General features: G+C 50.0%; 2 protein-coding genes across 3 annotated transcripts; one reads left to right on the top strand and one right to left on the bottom strand.

The window, feature by feature from the left end:
- The first annotated feature begins 447 nt into the window (after positions 1-447).
- LOC107312821 (protein ripply2) lies at positions 448-18468 on the top strand. 2 transcript variants are annotated; one of them, XM_015860562.3, is made up of 5 exons: positions 448-7651; positions 16745-17011; positions 17332-17407; positions 17978-18042; positions 18113-18468. In XM_015860562.3, exons 2-5 carry the CDS (start codon positions 16806-16808, stop codon positions 18315-18317), a joined length of 552 nt encoding a protein of 183 aa, XP_015716048.2. In that variant the 5' UTR covers positions 448-7651; positions 16745-16805; the 3' UTR covers positions 18318-18468. The 2 variants fall into 2 exon arrangements, with proteins under 2 accessions (XP_015716048.2, XP_015716047.2); XM_015860561.3 differs by lacking the exon at positions 448-7651 and adding an exon at positions 14194-14792.
- On the bottom strand, positions 12826-14052 carry CLDN2 (claudin 2). Its single transcript, XM_015860559.3, has one exon. It carries the CDS (start codon positions 13969-13971, stop codon positions 13288-13290), a length of 684 nt encoding a protein of 227 aa, XP_015716045.1. The 5' UTR covers positions 13972-14052; the 3' UTR covers positions 12826-13287.
- Positions 18469-18594: the final 126 nt, after the last annotated feature.

Genomic DNA, 18594 nt, shown 5'->3' with positions numbered 1-18594 from the left:
ATCCCATCCCCAGGGCAGGGAAAGCCCCTGTCTCCTTGTCCAGATGCCTCCTGACGACCAAGGCAGAAGTTCTTAGAGCCGGGATGTAGACACTGCAATGGCACAACCCCGTGGCAGCGAGGGGAAGAGCAGTACAGCAGTTTTCCTCCGAGCGAAGAAGAACCAAAAGGCCTGCAAGCTATTTGCATGCACCATGTGGCAGTTACTCACTTTGCACACTAACAAGTTGATTCATGTTTGAGAAGAATTTTTATTTATGTCTGACAGGAAAAAGGCCTTCTGCTCTATAATGGACCATTTGGGGTAGAAAGGAGCTGCTGCCTGCCACACATCTGAACAACATCCCCACACTGGATGGTTTATGAACCCAGACAAACCTTGCATCCCGATGGCCACCTTCCAGTACGAAGTTGATGTTTCCTATGTCCATAAGAAATCGTCCCCTTCTCCCCCAGCGATAACAATGATTTAGTTATATTTCAGCTTTCTCCAAACCTGGAGGAAGCACAAAAGCAGGTTTTATTTTTCTAAGGACTGAATGAGAGCAGTGGTGTGTTGATGCCTGGAGCACTCAGGAGCATTCCTGCCTAAGAGTGTCTTGACAGAGAACAGTCCTGATCACCTGCACCGTGGTTTTGTTTCATGATTTCTGGAATAACTGGCAGATTTTTGGGAAAGTGTAACTTACTGCAGTAGTCCCAATGTACAGAGCTTGGTATTGCCTGCAGAATTTCTCTGCCTGCAGAAATGTCACTGCTCGAAGAGTCCAACACCAATGTATTTCAACCTGAAACAATACAAATTTCACTTTCATAGGGAATTAGAAGAGTTACACACCACATTCCTAATCGATCACTGATCGATTAGGTGTGTTTGTGGGTGTGTTTGTTTGACAAGCTCCATGTTAGCATGCTTCTGAACAGGACTCCTTTTGCCTTCTTAAGCTCTTCTTTTTTTCCCCTAAGAGGTAACATATTTTCTTTGTCTTCCAAGATCACTTAGAACATTCCTATTTAACACGCCTTTGAGGCAGCCAAGTTGACAGCATTACACACATGTTGTGTGTATGCTGGACCGGATGGAGGGCTTCCAAATCACTCAGAGGTAAGGACAGACTTTTTTCTTCCCTTCACAAATTATATATTCAAAGTTCAAGAGACAAAAACGTCCTAGATCACTGTGTACAGGGTATACTTTTTGAACACAGACCTTATTTTCTTGCTTGCACACTCCTACCCTGCTGCGGCCCGTAGCCGGAGCGGGGAGCACGGCAGCACCTTGGACAGCGCCACACCGCGGCCTACACAGCCCATTGAGTTCTTGTAGTGCTGATTTCCATTCCCAACTCCTGCTCCTCTCCATGTCAGCTCTATGGCAATTATGGGCTTAGATGTTGACAGGATTTGGAGTCTAACATCCACTGTGTACAGATAAAGTGGCACTGAACTGAAAATCACATTATGACTTTGTACTTTGCAAAGACATGAACTCTGAAGTAAGTAAAATATGTTCAGACAAAAAGTGGTTATTTATTTATTTCTTTAAATTCCAATGCCACATTTCCCTATCAAAGAGAAGTTGATCTGGAAATGAATTCATGTACCTGCAGTCTACTGACGTTGACTTTGATGGATCTTAACTTTATTAGAATCACATAATCATTGAATCATTATGGTTGGAAAAGACCTCTGAGATCATCTAGTCCAACTATGTACCTACCACCAACACTGCCCACTAAAACACATCTCTGAGTACCACATCTACATCTTTCTTTAACACCTCCAAGGATAGTGACTCCCTGGGCAGCCTGTTCCAGTGCCTGACCACTCTTGAGGAATAAGTTTTTCCTAATATTCAACCTGATTTGTTGTTAAGATTTCTCCAGCCCTCACTGAATGTCCTTGCTTTGGTTTCATAAACATTAGTTACTTAACTTTCAATCACAATTAAAATTACTGGTCATCTTGTTTGTGATATCAGGGTAATATAAATAAGTATAAGAGTTTTTATTAAAACTATGGTGAAAGCATATTTTGACTTGGCATTAACAGAGTGGCTCCATTCAGCACAGATGTACCAGCTCACCTTCAATCAGTTACGCTTGTTCTTGTCTGATTGTTGGCTACATGCACAGGGTTGTTAGTAGGCCAGGGCTGAGTGCTGCTTTCCTGCTGAAGAAGGAAGGTGTTGTGCTGAGGAATGCAGTGTGGGCTGCTTGATGTGTGCTTCACTCCTTCCCATGGAGCTTGTGCATCTCCCCCACTCCTTCTCTAGAGCTTGTTTATTTCTTCCTTGACATGTTTTCCTTCAGAACAAAATGGTAAAGATCACCTCTGGATTCCACTGCAAAAACAAAAACACCAAAAACTGCTGTGGGATCACGATGTACTACAACAACTGGCTCAGCAGACCTTATGAGAAGGTGGGTTGCCAAAGGAAGTTGAGTAGGAAAAGTAGGAAAAGTGTGCCGATGTTTTACTGATGCTCGCAGCTCTCCAGCCCCATGGTCAGTCCGGGACGGAAGATGACCGCTTTCTTACAGCCAGACAGAGAATTCTGTCTACGAATGGAGCAGAGCGAGCAATGCTGGCTTCCCCCACACGGTGGCACCCCCAGCCCAACTCTGCCCCTGGTAAAACACAAAGTGGGTTTCCACACTGTCCCGCTCTTGTTCCTTCTCCCTGCACACCGGCTACCCAAGCAGGGCTCGCAGCGGAGCTGTGCTGAGGCTGCTGAGTAGCTGTCAGAGAAGGGGTGAGGTGCAGTCGAGTGGCATTTATTCCTCTTTTTTATGGGACCCTGTGCACCTGGCTATAGTATGGCAGAGCTGGTTGACCTGTTTAGTGCAGGATCCTGGGGAGAGAGAAGCTCAAGTCTGGAAACATTGCTCGATAATAGTTCTGCTCATCACTAGCTGACTCAGAAGAGTATTTCTCAAAGCTGCCTCCTGCTGCTCCTGTTCCTCATGCCTCAGCTCTCACCTGGACCCCATTTATCTCTCTACTGCTGCCATACTGCTTTTTTTTCCAGACAAGCTTTCCAGAGCACTTCCACCAAGCTTCACCAATATCTTTGCAATCCATCTTTGCTCATCTCTTCCAATACACCTAATACCCCCATTTCTGCTTCTTTCTGTTGTCCTCCTTGTGTCCCCATACCTTGTACTGTCACCACAGAATTCTAAATGTTGGAAAAGGCCTCTAAGGTCATTTAGTCCAACCACCCACCTACCACCAGTGGTTGTAAGGTAAGAGAGGGAGCATGAGGAATAGTATGGCACAAAAGACTGCTATCATGAGTTTTCATCAGTGGCAATGCCTTGTGCTGGGCAGTGAGCACCTGACCAGGAGGAGGGCTGATCCCCACAGACAAGAGCTTGTTAGTTTGCTACAGCTGCAGCTACTGAGGTATAAGGTCAGCTGTGTTGTGAATGTGAGCTGCTCCTGCTTGCTTTCACCTTCTTCTTCCTCCTTTTTTTTCTGCCACTGAGCTTAAGTTTACCATAAAAGCAGTGGTACTGGAGAGGGATGAGAACATAGTGATGGTTTCACCCTCAGACCTGAATTCTCCCAGCCTCTGTTCTTTCCTGCTTCAGAAGAGCTTTGCAATACCTTACCAAGAAAGGAAAAACCTTTTGCACGTAAAGCAGGAGGATATGCATGTACATAGCAGCTTGCATGCTTCTCTGCTTGAAGCGCAGGTGTGAAACAGCTCTGCTATCATGCAGGGAGGGATGCTACCTTGAGTCAGAGATGCTGGTAGGTCAGCAAGAGATTAGAAGGAGGTTGTTGTGGTCTGGGCGGGGGGAGGGGTACTGGAAGAGTGAATGCCAAAATTAAAAACAGAAAGATGGGCTACAGACATCAGAGCTTATGTAAACACATGCAGGAGAACAGAAGATATACATAGAAAAGAGACCCTTTTTGGCAGCTGTTACTGTTTCAAAGCCTGTTGCAGGCGGTGAAGCTCCCATTCAGCTCTGCCCTTTTGGATGGAGGACAAGATTTCACAGATGAAAGATGGAGAAAGCCCTATGCTTCGGTGATGAAGAGAGAAGTTAAAGAATTGCAGGTCCTCAACATGCAGGAGTTGGATCATAGAATCATAGAATCTTTTGAGTTGGAAGGGATTCTTAAAGGCCATCTAGTCCAACTCCCCTGCAGTGATCAGGGACGCCTACAGCTCAATTAGATGCTCAGAGCCCTGTTCAGCCTGACCTTGAGTGTCAGGAAGACATAATGGCTCAGGAGGATAGGAGAAGTGGAGATGAAGGACATTTCTGCAGAGTGGAATTTGCTCCAGTGCAAGGTAACAAATCCATGTGTGTGCATCCCTAGTAGCTGGGAGGGATTCAGAGAGGGTGGGTCAAAGTGGAATGAGGAGGAGGGATGACAGCTCCATGAAGAGTGCAGTGGGCTTCTTCCTTGATCTGTGTGACTTTTCACTGCTCCTTCAGGCCTGGAAAAAACTTGTTTTATCTTGCTAATTTATATAGTGTTCCTGTGCACCCATTCTCCTTGCATTTCAGGTGGAGGAAATCAAATGTGAGAACTGTTTCCTGAAAACAGGTTCTTCAAAAGCCAACAGGAACTGGCAATGCTCAGAGCTCTGAAGGTGGAAGACTTTTACTGGTGCAAAAATCTGTATAGTTCACTGCCAAACTAAGCTGCAGGAGCTGAAAGCAAAGCTGGTGAATTCCACAGAGGAGACAGCATCTGAACTGATGGAAAGACTCTTTACCTTTCTTCCTTTATCCACAGTGCTAGGAAGAAACTTAAGAACCTGTGCATGAATGTGAGCTGGCGTCTCTCATTCAGCGTCTCCGACTTGGAGCTCCAGTGTATTGACTCCGAGTCAAATCATGTGGATGACATCTTCCTTGTACTGGAGAAAATACACACGTTGTTATAGCCATCTCTCTCCTGCCACTGTGCCTTTTGTACAGTATTATTCACAAATCTCTGGTTTCTTCAGTTGTGCTCTGGGCCATCATTGTGGTGGGGCAGCACGGTTAGGTCCTTCTTTGCCTTCCCCTCATCTAACAGGACCAGCATGGCTGGCAGGGAATGAAGGCTGTAGGAAGTATCCCAGGAGAGCACACTGGAACGCTGCTGGGGCAGCATGGTGTGAGATTCAGGATTTGGGATTTTTCAGCTTGGGAAACAGCCTCGAGTCCACCGCCCAGTCAGCCCACGCAGCAGCTAAACTGGGTCCCTGCCTGCATTTTCCTCTCGAGTGCGTCTGTTTGTTAAATAATGTAGCAACACGAGGTTCCTTGAACTAAATTTATCTTCCCATGTAGCTATGGGAACAGTTGGTGGCACGGTGACGTTGGGGCTTGCTGTCAGATCTGCTGCAGGGCTCTGGGCTAGTGTGGCTAATCCCAGTGTCTTTCCATAGATGCTATCTTGTGTGGGAGCTTCTCCTGTCTTCCAGATCTGCTTTCTTAAGCAGCATAACCACCCTTATGACCCAAGGTGTATAGAAAAACATGGGATTTTGAGAGCAGCCAGGGGCCACACATGCCACTGGGCTGTAGGGATGCTATAGCTCTGTGCCCTGCCTTCAGCATGGCTCATGGGAAGAAATGAATGAAGGCAACTGCACGTGGTGGTTTGTCAGTGCTCTTAAGCCTGTATTTATCTCCTGCTCAGAAGCTTCCTAAATCAGTCTAGGTTTCCTACAAGTATAAAACTAAAAGAGCTGAGAACGCCTCAAATTCTTGAATTCACCCTCCTTCCTGAAGCACGTTCCCTGGGTGTGGAAGGACAAGGGTGTGTGTGGCCAGCACAGCATTGCTCTTTTGACTTGACTTCACCACTTCATTTATCCCGCAAAGTCACGAGACCGCGTGATAGAAACTGCTGGCTTAGATGGCGTCACCAGTCATGTCGTATTTGTTACCCGAAAGTCAGGGTTGAGCAACATGGCTATGTGGATAGAGAGTGCCTCATTCTGCACGGTAAGGACTTTGCTGTGTCCTTTTCCCGTGTCTGGACTTGTATGCATTACTGCACTGCTCACTTTCCCTGTTCCTAGTGCAGACAGAAAGGACATGTGTATGCCAGTGTGCTTTATTCTCTGCAGTCTGTAGGTACTGTGCCTGCATCTACAATCTTTGATCTCCTGTCTTTTAGGCTGAATCTAGTTCGTGTTTCCAGATCTCAGATCTGCTTCTATGAGCTCTCTTGACATTTTCAGACTGTGCTGCCTACTGTGTTTTCAGGTCAATACTGTGGGTGGCAACACTGGAGTTTGAAGGTAGCTCCCTTATCTCCCTCCATTCATGGTTTGAAGGTAGCATTTCTTATCTCCGCTTATGTTTGTTTGTTTTTCTATCTCTCTCTCTTTTTTTTTTTTCCTTGTTCTTGTTAAAATCTTGCCGGCTGATCCTCAAACCAGAGGACAGTACCCTCATGGGCATTTAATTTTCAATAGAGCTGTTTCAGGGCATCCAATCTACACCAGCATATCTCAGTGACTCAAAGTTTCCTTTCACAGCACTAGAGACACATGAATTTTGCAGTTGCATGAAATATGATTTTGTATATCCAGGGCCCTGGGGAGCAGCTATGTTTCTGGCCATGTTAGCATGTTCTATCCCATAAGCCAGTCATCCTTTGAATCCTCTGCCCTGGATATGGCATGAGACACAGCTTTATTATCTCCAAAGCTGCTGCTGAAGCAGGCATTGTCCACATATTCTTTCGGCTTGGTCTCTGCATGCACTAGCTGTAATCTCAGTGGCTGCTGCTCTTCTTTGCACTTTTGTTTTATTCCATTCCATTACAGCTAGCTCTGGGATCTGAACTTTCTCCCTAATCCTACTTGACCTTATTTCTTTATACGATTATTTTCAGGCATCCATGATGTTTGTTATGTGATGCACAGCTGCACCTCGCCCCCAGGATCTTGGCTGCGTTGAGAGCCGAGGCAGAGCCTACACAACTCAAAGCTGCTCCTGTTTCATTCCTACCGCACAGGGAATGGGTGCCGTGCATGCATGACGTGCAGAAAGCAGACACTTGGGTGTTAGTGATGGGAATGAGCTTTTCTGAATGAGGAGGTGGTGAGTAAAGGGCAGCTTTGATGCAAGCATCGATCGGCGGGGATCTGTGAGCCTACAGAAATGTTTAACAGCTTGCGAACAGTTAGCAGGTGTCATACTCTCGCCTCTCACATTGCCAGCAAGGCAAAATATGCGCTCCCTACAGCAAGACGTGGGACTTTGACATTTCTTCAGCTGAACTGTTTTTGTCTTCTTTCTTTCTTTCTTTCTTTCTTTCTTTCTTTCTTTCTTTCTTTCTTTCTTTCTTTCTTTCTTTCTTTCTTTCTTTCTTTCTTTCTTTCTTTCTTTCTTTCTTTCTTTCTTTCTTTCTTTCTTTCTTTCTTTCTCTCTTTCTCTCTTTCTCTCTTTCTTTCTTTCTTTCTTTCTTTCTTTCTTTCTTTCTTTCTTTCTTTCTTTCTTTCTTTCTTTCTTTCTTTCTTTCTTTCAAGAAATAACTCAGAAAGGAGTTTTGTGATGAAGCGTTTCCTAAATGAATGCAACTTGGCAAACGGTAGAGCTATTTATTTTCCTTCGTAGATAAGCTGCTATCAAAGTACCTGGTTCTGAAACTTGGCACTTCTCTCAGGCATCTTTCAAAGCATGGTGAGTAGTGCCTGTGCCAAATACTTGATGCCGTAGTTGTTTGGGGGGAATTAAGTTGTGAAGAGAAGGTAAATACTTTTTGCAGGCGAGAAGGTCAGAAAAGCATCTTAAAAGATAAGACCATTTGGCAGAGCTTCCAGCTCCTAGAGCTCTGCAGATCCTCCCTGTCAGTACCATGCTGTGAAGCTGTGGGGCTGCAGGCAGCCCAGAAAAGCTCAGTGGGGAAACCCAACCTTGCTTTGCCTTTGATTCCAGCCCTGAGTGAGACCCGTGCAGGTGGAAGGAGCCAGAGAAGAACAATGCTCTGATTGAGCTGTAGGTGTTCCTGTTCAGTGCAAGGGAGTTGTACCATACAATCTATAACAAGCCCTTCCAACGCAGATGATTCTGTGATTCTATGACTCTAAGCTGGTGACCTGTGCAGTAACACAGTATTTTCACCTGTGGACTTACAAGCCATAATCAGCCCATGGAGCATATATGGGATGTTAGTCCCTGCACACCTGGGAGAAGGGCTAGTTCAGTTTTTGGCTGTAACTAAGCTAAACCCTTGTATGCAAGCATCCTGTGTTGAGAAACTCCCAGGTCCTGCAGTGTCTGTGCTCCTCACCTTGAAAGCAAGGAGTAAATTGCTTCTGCCACCTGCTGTGTCTTATCTGTGGCTTCCCCTCCTGGGTGGGATACAGTTCTGCTTCCTCTGCTAGCAGATGGAGAGAGCAGCTTTGCAATCTGGCAACACCATTACAATAAGGTGAGTTCAAAACATTAGATGGCCAATGAGGAAGTCTTTGAAGGAAAGGAAAATAAGGGTGATCAGAGATTAATTGCTCTATTTTCCCCCTGCTCTGTCATATTTGATGCTTGGCCTATGCTGCAGCCAGTGGAAAATCCAAAGGTGAAGGGCAGCGCTGTTTCCAGTAAAACCATACTGGAATAGCTCAAAGGGTATGGGAGCATCAAGGTTGTGGAGCTTTAGCTCTGTAATGGCTGCACACCCCTTGGGTATCTTTATGGCTTTTTTCCCTCCTAAAAGGAAATAAAAAACTAAAAAAAATGGGTGATGAAAATACATCTGTTGGGGCAATCTTGGGAGTGTCAGCCAGGTGTAGGTGGTGCTGTGGGACTTTGCTCTGATGAACTGAGGAACCTAGAGAGAGGCTTTCTTGAGAAGAAAGTTCCTTGCAGTTGTGCTATTCTATGACGTGGGTCTTGTCCTGGTTTTAGCCTTCTTTCAGTGAGCTGAAACTGGTGAGGGGTCTGGAGGACAAGTCTTATGAGGAGCTGAGGTTCTTTAGTCTGGAGAAGAGGAGGGTCTGTAGAGACCTCATTGCATTCTACAACTTCCTGAAGAGAGGTTGTGATGAGGAGGGATTTGGCCTCTTCTCCCATGCAACAAACAGGATCCAAGGAAATGGCCACAGGTTGTACCAGAAGAGATTTAGATTGGACATGAGAAAAAACGTTTTCTCTCAGAGACTGGACAGGTGCTGGAATGGCTGCACAGGGAGGTGGTGGAGTCGCCGTCCCTGGCAGTGTTCAAGAGGCATCTGGATGAGGAGCTATGAGATATAGTTCAGTAGTTTGTTGTAGCAATGCTAATGGGAGGATGGTTGAACCAGATGATCTTGCAGGTCCTTCCCAACCCTGTGATTCTCTGATTCTGAGTGTGGAGCCAACAGGCTTGCTAGGAATGACTCTGTGAACTGGTTTACATGATCTCAACTCAGTTTATTCGTGTAAACGTGTTTAGGACTTTGAGGTCTTGATCTCCTCCTCACAGCAAACTGCCAATTAACCAGAGCTCAGCAGTGGGGCTGCCTGAAGTGCCGGACAACTTCTGCTTAACCCTGTATGCATTTCCCAGCTCTCCAGGAGAGGTTTTGTCTGGAGATGTCTGCTTTCACCACAGATTCTGTAAAGTTCCCTGGAATAGCTTCTGTTTATACTTCTGTACAAATGCTTCTTGTTGATAAAGCTTGCTTTGCTTGCTCAGTTGATGCAGGCTTTGGTGATACTGTTCTTGCTACTGTAGATTGTAAATGTGCTGGGTTTGCTGAGATTCTTAACTCGGATCTCCTTTAGTGTAGATTAGACTGAAATTACGGAGAAATGTAATTGTGGCATTTCTGAAATGCCTTGAAGATCAAATCTCTGTGTCATCTTAACGGATTTAATATGTAATTTTCCAAGGTAAATAACTTTTATAGCTCACCTGATAAATTTCTGAACTGCTGTTCAACCCCAGCCGGGAAGGTGCTTTCTAACAATCTCCCCGGGTGCACCCAAAGGACTATTTCCTCTCTGTGTTGCTGTGTCATGGTGTTTGTTCCTCAATATTTCTTACGTTTTTCTTTAAAGATCAAAAGATCCTTTAAAGCTCCCTTAACCAACCCACTTCCAGGAGAAGCCTTGAGATTGTGGACATGTTTTTTTTTCCCACATTAAGGTGTTTTCTGAGGAAGAGCTGGTTTCTTGATAGCCCTCACCTGCACTGTGAAGTGTTCCATTAAAACCAGAAGAGCTGGGCACCAACAGGGTGATCACCATGGCTTGGGGAAGGCAGGAAGGCTCTGGAAGTGAGGAATGGGTGACACTGATGCTAGAGGTTGTGTCCATGCTGTGCTGAGGCTGCAGCATGGCATGGGAAGCAGCTGAGGAAGGAGGAAGGCAGAGGAATGCAGAGGCTGCTTCCAAGTGCCTTGGCCCATCAGGATTTTGGCCTGAATTTTCTTCCCCACCCTCCCCTCTGAGTGCTTCCCCGGCTTGCACAGGGATGGCCTCTCTTATCACCTGGTCTGATGCTGCTTAAAGAGTGTGTGTGAATTATTTGCTGCTTCAGATCCTCATTGGGAACAAGATGTGGGATGACAGAGAGCTAACAAACTTCTGCTTGCTTGGAGACATATGTGCAGCTGAGGGATCCAGCCAGGGCTGCCCCTTTGTCTGAGGGATGCCCAGAGAACATGGAGGGATCTCCACGCTGACTGGGGCAGTGGTAGCAGCCAGGCTCGGTGCTGGGCACTTGTCCTTCCTCTTCTGACACAGTCATAGAATCATTAAGGTTTGAATAGACCTCTGAGATCATCTAGTCCAACTGTTCACTTACAACCAATACTGCCCACTAAACCTCGGCCCTAATAACACATCTTCATGCATGTTGAACACCTCCAGGGATGGTGACTCCACCACCTCCCTGGGCAGCCTGTGCCTCTGCCTCACCACTCTATTGGGGAATAATTTTTTCTTAATAACCAACCTGAACCTCCCCTGGTGCAACTTGAGGCCATTCCCTCCCATCCTATCACTAGTTATGTGGGGTCTCTGCCCGTAGCACAGGTGCAGCTTCAGGTTTGTGTGCTGGGCATTTATGGCACCTCTATCTCCTCTGAAGATAAGGGCACGTTAATCCTTTATTGCCCCCTTTCTTCATTTGAGGCACTGTCTGGAGTAAGAGGGGAAGTTCTCTCCTTACGACAGAGGATTAGTCACCAGCACCTGGCCCCACAGCGAGGGGCTCCTGCCATCCTGCAAGGCCACCTTGTGGTCTGTGTACCATCCCACCCCTCCTGTTCACGTCCCCTTATATGATCTCACTCCTCTGTGCCCTTCTCTGCTCATGCTGTGCAGGTGAGGAGCTTTGGGGCTGACCCTGCACCCTGTCCTGCTTGGCTCTGCTGCCCAAAGGCATGGCCTCATCCTGACTGCCGTCCTCTCTGGCCCTGGGCTGGGCTGCATCCAGCTTGGCCTCAAGGACCCGGCTTATCTCACTAATGGGGAACATGGCTATTGCGTGAGGCAGAGATAACCGCTGCTGTATTCATGCACCCGCTGTCCTTCATTTTTCTCTGTCTTCTCTCCTGCTCTTAGAAGAGGAAAATCTTTTCCAGCCTGGAGACAAGTTTCTTTGGGTGCATTCAGCTTGGATAGAACCCACAAAAATTGGATAGGGGAAAATTTCCTGACACAAGGGACTGGTATCATGTGTTGCACCCTAGCTCCCTAGGGAAGGTGTGCTGGAGCCAGGAATCCTCCCTTCTGCTGCTCAAACAATAGCGTTAATAAGGCCAGCGGTGGTAAAACTCTGAATAGAATGTTTCTAATGCACCCTTGTTTAATTAAGCCAGCGTCTGCCTGCAGACACAGGCCATGCTGTCAGCCCTGAGTGGGAGTGAGGAGTGGAGGCAGAACATTCCTCCTCCTCTCCAGCAGGAAGTCTGTTGCCAAATATTTTCTTGCCTCCTCTCTGAATCAGCTGCCAAGGAGCAAAACATTTGCAGTGAAAGCCTTGAATGAAAGGCAGTGCCTGAGCATGGCATCTCGAGTGGCCATGGGCTGCAGCTCCTGCTTGCCCTGCACACCAGCCCCCATCACCTCGGCCCTCTCCTTTCCCAAAGCAGCAGTGAGTAACTCAGCTTTGTCATCTGGCTGTGGAAAGAGGGTGCGTGGCCTTTGCCTTGAAATCCACTGTGGTCCCTGATAATGAGCATCTTTCTCAGTGAGGAAGGAAGAAAGTGTGACTCACGCTGTTATCAGGAGCGTTAGCCCTGCAGGTAAATGCAGTTTCACTGACGCAAGGTTAACGGTGACAAGGTTCTTGGCGGGGATCCTGCCTCAGTGGGGAACCTGGTGCCCTCTTCTCCAGGCTCTAATCTAAATTGATTTACAAGGGGCTGGCAGGTGGACCAAACTTCCCTGGGCAAAGGGGTTATTTTGCATCCGGCAGTGGGACGTAGTACCAAGAGACAAAGGAGGTGGCCCGAGGGTTAAAACGTGCTCGCTCCTCCGTGGGCACTTTGCACGCTCCCTCTGTCCCCCCTGCCTTGGCACAAGTGGCTCTGCTCAGCATCACCAGAAGCCCCCATGCAGACCCTTGCTGGCTGCCAGGGCTGTGGCTGCACAGCACATCCCACTGATGCTAAAGGGATGCAAGGAGCAGGTTTGGCCCTGCCCTTCCATCCCAAACCTGTCCCTGCAGGAACCCAAGGGCTTAGGCCCACCTGCAGGACACCTCTGTGTTTTATTTAATCTCCTTTATGGCCAAGAGCAAGGGATGGGGCTCCCTTTGCAGGATGAATGAAGCAGGCAGGTAAGCATGACCCTACCAGAGCCTGCCCTGCCACTGGTGAGGTGCTGGGGTACTCGTTGGTGCCAGAGAAAAGTTCAATCACAGCCCATCTAGAAACATAGATTTATTGTGATATCAGCTTGCAATCAGTACTCCATCCCCCCGCTCTCCCCCAAAGATTCCGGGCCCCTGTGGGTGCCCTAATCCCCCCCAGTTTCTCCAGAGCCTCAGGTGAGCTCCATTGGCATAGTTTCACTGTCCTTGCTGGGCTGTAGGCTGCAGGCTGGAGACTGGCTGTGACAAGGCTGCCGTGCAGGGGCTATGGGTGCGCTTCCATCTGACTTGCAGGGGCAGTTCCAGCAGGCTGATGGCACCAAAGTGGTAACAGAAGCTGGATTCAGAGTCCTTCATCATCAGCTGGGATTTCTGAGCAGTCAAATGTCAAGATCCCCAAGCAAGAGGTATTAGCGCGGGAGGCAAGGCTGTGTCTTCTCCTCTTACTGTGTGCCCTCAGTGCCAGCCCAGGTGTTTTGGGAGCTGGGAAAAGTGCTGACCAGGCGCCTTGCTGCTGCTATACGTATCCCGTCAGGTTGTAGGAGCTGAACTCACTCTTGGGCTTCTGCATCTGTTTGATGGAGGGCTGGGGACTCCTGCTTGCCAGCAGCCGGGGTGAGTAGGGGCTGGATGGGTCACGGGGAGGGCAGGAGGCACAGAGGATGAAGCCACCGATGAGGGAGAGCAGAGAGGAGATGATGCCCAGGTATAGAGCCTCCCCCAACTCAAATTTGGTGCTGTCAGGGAGCAGGGGGTTGTGGAAATCTCGCAGCACCACGTGGATGTTCCACACCAGTGGGATGAAGCAGAGCAGCCCCCCAAGGATAAAGACCACACCACCCGCCACTGCCACTCGGTCCTTGGCTGGTGAGCCCTGATTGAAGACAGTGCACCTCATACCCATCACGGTCATCAGGCAAGCAAGGGAGGAGACAACACAGGAGCTCACCATCAGGGCCTGGGCTGCCTGGATGTCAGGAGGCAGGTTGAGCAGGGAGCTGTAGATGTCGCACTGAGTGATGCCCGTGCTGTATGTAGCACACTCCATCCATAGCCCCTTGGTGAAACTCACGGCTGTCACGATGCTCGAGCCAATGTAGGAGCTGATCTTCCAGTTGGGCAGCAGTGTGGTCGTCAGAGTGCCGATGTAGCCCAGGAAGGCCACGGCATAGCCCACCAGCTGGAGTCCCATAGAGACCATGGTTGCGCTGGTTGTCACCTCTCCCACACATTTACCTTTCCATGGCCCTGCTAGCGGCTGCTCTCGCTGTGCCGAAGCTTCACCCTGCTCCTGTGGGTGCTGGTTTTGTGAGGGCACAGGCACGTGGGGGGAGCCGGGGGGAGGAGAGGTTACCTGCAAGAGTGGAAAGCAATCCCTCCTCGATTAACGATTGACTCGAGCCTGTGGACAAGCGCCAAGCACCCTTTCACCTCTGTTATCTTCCCAGGCAGGCTTCAAGAGGTAGCACAGCACAGCCCAGGCAGGTGGCCAAAGCCCTTCTTTGTGCTGCAGGCAGGAAGGGGAGCTGGCTGGTCCCCAGCAAGTCTCTGCTGGACCATCTCCTACTGCATGGTGTCTCCCGGTGCAAGCCTCCCCAGCCACTTCTTCCTTCACCCTGTGCCCTGCTTAATGGAAATATTCTTTTGCTGCTGTACACTCCTCCAGCTGCCTTTGCAAACTCAGCTAATCTTTATCTTTCCCTGTTTCGAGGCAAAAAGAAAAAGAAGCCAAAACACTGTGGCTGCATGTTGTTTGTTTGGGTCTGCTGGAGCTGCTTTAGAGTGGTGGCCCCGAGGTTTCCTCAGCAGAGGAATGGGGCACCTGCTGTTATCCATTGACCCCACAAAGAATCCAGCAGGTATGGAGCGAAGGGATGCGTTCTCCTGTGGCTGAATCACAGCTATCAGCCTTCCCACATCATGATGACAGGGAGGAATGGCTGGTGACAGTGACACCTACATCCCTGGGAGAGCCTGGAGGTCCACAAAGGACAGCAATGCATGGGGCACAGTGTGTTAATGGTGAGTCCGTGCCAGCTTCTCAGAGCATTCTGTCCTGCAGTGGAGTACAGCGTGCAGTGTGTGCTCCCCATGTGGGTGCTAGTGCTGGGGGGGGGGGTTCTACCCCAGTTGGGGGTGGGTGACAGGGATTTGGCAGACACCGGGTGGTTTGTTTTCCCTTCACCTTGTTTCAAAATTCCCCCAGCTGTGGTTCTTGCGAAACAGCAAACCACACAGATACCGCCTGGCCAGCGGCCTCTTGCCCTGGGAAAGTTGCCGGCTGAGGGTGCAACCCCTCCCGGAGCCTCCATTCCCCTTTCCCGGCCTTGGAACATCAAATGTTTGCTATCAAACTATCAGACTTTCATCTCCTTTCCCATGCGCAAACCAAGATATAGCCTCTCAATCTTAGGGGTGCTGCTACAAAACACACCAGGTTTTGGGTGATGGCAAACTGGGGCATGAGAGGGACCGTGTACTTACAGAGATGGCTGGAGATGTGGTGCGGAACCGAGGGCAGCTGTAGTCCTACAGGAAGAGGCTCGTCAGGGCTGGGGATCAGAGACTGCGAATGGTTCACGTCAGCTTTGCAAAATCCATCCACAAATCTCAGCCTGGAGGCTTATTGCAGATCAGAATTAAACCCTTTCAGTGTCAGGAAGGATTGAAGAAGTGGGATGCCTTGTTTTGCTTGTTTTTATTAATTATCAGGGTAGGTGGTTGCCTAAGTGGCTTGGGATACCAGGCCAGGGCGGGGGCAGTGGTGTGTGGAGGAAAGGCGGTGAGAAGAGATGGGGTGGAGTGAAGGGAGCAGAGCCAAGGATGGAAACCAGCTGCAGAAATGAAGCCAGATTCCTCCCTTGTCCTCCATGTGCGCTGGCTCCAGGGGCCCTTTGCTCTCAGTGGTGATGCCCGACTGGCAGGGGCACAGGGGGGACTTTTCTCCTGCGAGATTCAGCAGCCCCTAAGACCTGGCTTGGCCAGTGTTAGAAGAGAGTGGCTGGAGATCGAGCTGGGCATAGGGCAATGCAGTGTGCAAGCTGGCAAGGTGTTCCACCACACACCGGTACCCCGAGAGATGGACAACCATGGCATTTCCCTCTTGTGAGCTGAACCCTGTCCACACCAGGCTGTGTGCTGGGATCACAGGGCAGCAAAACACCAGCAGGTTGAACTCCCCGGACTTGCTTATCCTCTGTGGGGTTTGTTATTGTAAGACTCCTGGCCCAAATGAGGAGCAAATGGGGACGGTAATGAGGGCTGTGCTCGTGCCATGCCCCCTCCCGCTCCCTGGTTGTTGCAGATGGACAGGGGCAGGGAGGGCCCCTGGTGACAAATTGTGCTCAGAGCCAAGCCGATCCCGGACAATGTTTGGACACTGCTGGCAGAGCTACAGCAGGGACCATTTGCTATTTTCTTTCCTTGTCCCAAACTGAAACTCTCCCAGGATCTGGGGTGACCTGCCTGCAAGTGGCACCTCACATCAAGTGCCCAGGCAGGAGCAGCACACGGGATGGGATGTATAGAGGTATGAGCCTTGCACCCTCCTACTTTGTGATCTTTCCTGCACCTCCTGATACTGTCTGCATCCCAAAGAGCCTAGGGAGAGCCAGGCAGGCAGAGATCACTGGCAAACACTGCAACAGCAAATTACAGAATCCTTGAATTATTTGGGGATATGACAGCAATTATACACTATACATCCTATATAGCACCTCTCTGCTGCAGCCCATCACGCTGTCACCATCATGCCAACCCCATCCTCATCCCCTGCCCACCATGATGCCCCAGCACTCCTGATCATTCCCCCAAATCCCCTCTCCCTTATGCAAATGGCTACTAAGAACACTTAATCGTCCTTGTTAATTGTCTTTGCCCTACCCTATTTACCCCCATGCCCCCTCCCCGAGCCCTCCTGGGGACTTTCTCACAAATGGTGTCTAACTTTTCCCTTCTGTGTTTTGCTTTTCCAGAACACCCTGCTTCCACTCCCCCCCAACCCTCTGTTTACACAACTGGGACAAATTTCACACCATGGGGACTGCTACCCCTGAGCCCCCAGCCCAACACTCACTGGCCAGGGAAGGGCTATATATAAAGCTATCCTCACAAACAGCTTGCACCTTTGGAGAGGACACCGCTGCCACTATGGAAGCTGCTGCCTGTTGCCTGCCTCTTCACCAGCTCCCATTGCCTACAGTTGGTGCTTGCCCAGCCCCAGGGCTGCAGGAGGGGGGAAGGTACTTCAGGTGCAATATGGTTGGGGGGGGACGGAGTGGGCAGCAGTGGTGAGGTGGGAAGGCTCTATGTGGGTTTGGGTGAAGGCTGCGCTGCTCCTGGTTTAGGTGCAGACTCCTGTGGGTGCGGAGCCTGGGAAGAAAAGCTGGGAGCTCCAGCAGGGAGGGGACCAAAAGTGGGGTGGTGGATGTGCCTGGCACTAGGGCAGGGGTTGTGGATGTACTGGCAAGATTGAGGTGGGTGGTTGGGGTGTGGGTGAACAAGGCAAGGAGGGGAAAATGCAAGGTGGCCCCACTATACTTATCTTTCTGTCCTCCCCCAGACCCAAGCCACTCTGGAGACCATGGCTGCCACAGGAGGAGTACACAACCAGGCAGCAGAGGGAGCAGATGGACATTGTAAGTTTAATTCTTCCTGCTGGAGCCTGCTTTTTTTTGTCCATTGGCAGTGTTGGGGTCACCAGCTTCTTGGCCCCAGACTCCTTTACCCCTTGTGAGGACTGAGCAGAGGGCACTGTCCCCAAGGGTGCCTGCACCTTAATACCCTGCCCCAAGGCTGCAAGATGGGGTGAGCAGGGGGGGCTTTTGGGTACCCACATTCCCCCACCCTGAGCCTACAGCCTGCTGGGGCAATGCCAGCTGCAGCAAACACAGCTGCTCTGTGGGGTCTGAAAGAGATGCCTGTTCCCAGCCTGGCGGGCATTCCTCAGGGGGTTAGCAGGACGCGTGGGCACAGTGGGGGGGATTACTCTGGCAAAAAGCCCTTGTGTGGGGGTTTAGATGCCAGCTTCTTTTTGCGGGAGAGCGGGGAACTAAATCCATTCAGCAGAGGAGTGGGGAAAATCAGGCTGCAGTCTGGCCCTGTGTGTACACTGTAAGGTGCTGTGTAACCCTGTTAGGAGGGTGAGGGCTGTCATTGCCACCATGGCAGGACATGGGGCAGGTCCCAGCCCGGCTCTGTCTTTGCAGGCTCAGCCCTTGGATGCTGTAGGAGATCACAGCAGTGACAAAGCACTGTTCCGCCATCCAGTCAGGTACGTCCCTGTGTTGATGCCATACCCAATGCTGGGACAGGCAGGTCCTTATGGTGACTCTCCCCAACAGGCTCCTATGGCCCAAATCCAAGTGCTTTGACTATCTGTACAGCGTGGGGGAGAAGCTGCTGGCCAACTTCCCGGTGCAGGCCACGCTGTGCCTCTACGATGACTCAGACAGCGATGGGGACGAGGCCGAAGATGACGATGATGATGAGGGGAACGAAGGCGATGCTGGAGGTGTCGTAGGGTCAGGCTCCCCACGGCCAGCCTGAGGGCAGCGTGATGGCACAGGGATGGAGCATGAGCTGGGCAGGCCGAGCAGCCGTGAGGCTGAGCAGGGTGCAAGGCCCGGCACTGTGAAGCGAGCACCGGGCGCAGCGGGGCGGGCAGACGGTCTGTGGAGAAATAAAGCGTGTGAGTGAAGCCGCCATGTCCGCCCGCTGCCGCTGACTGAGCCACAATGGCGGCACGAAGCGCCTCAATGGGCCTAAGACTACTACTCCCACCAGCCTACGCGGCCGTGTCGCGCTCTCCCATTGGCTGCACGCT

This window comes from Coturnix japonica, chromosome 4 (assembly GCF_054131305.1).
Source record: "Coturnix japonica strain WE chromosome 4, WE-NBRP24, whole genome shotgun sequence".
NCBI lineage: Eukaryota > Metazoa > Chordata > Aves > Galliformes > Phasianidae > Coturnix > Coturnix japonica.
This window is presented reverse-complemented; position numbering and strand designations above follow the sequence as displayed.

Coding starts and splice junctions, on each gene's coding strand:
- CLDN2 (XM_015860559.3), bottom strand. CDS start 13,971: ATGGTCTCTATGGGACTCCAGCTGGTGGGCTATGCCGTGGCCTTCCTG.
- LOC107312821 (XM_015860562.3), top strand. CDS start 16,806: ATGGGGACTGCTACCCCTGAGCCCCCAGCCCAACACTCACTGGCCAGG. Junction 17,408..17,977: donor AGAGGGAGCAGATGGACATT/GTAAGTTTAATT, acceptor CTGTCTTTGCAG/GCTCAGCCCTTGGATGCTGT. Junction 18,043..18,112: donor CTGTTCCGCCATCCAGTCAG/GTACGTCCCTGT, acceptor TCTCCCCAACAG/GCTCCTATGGCCCAAATCCA.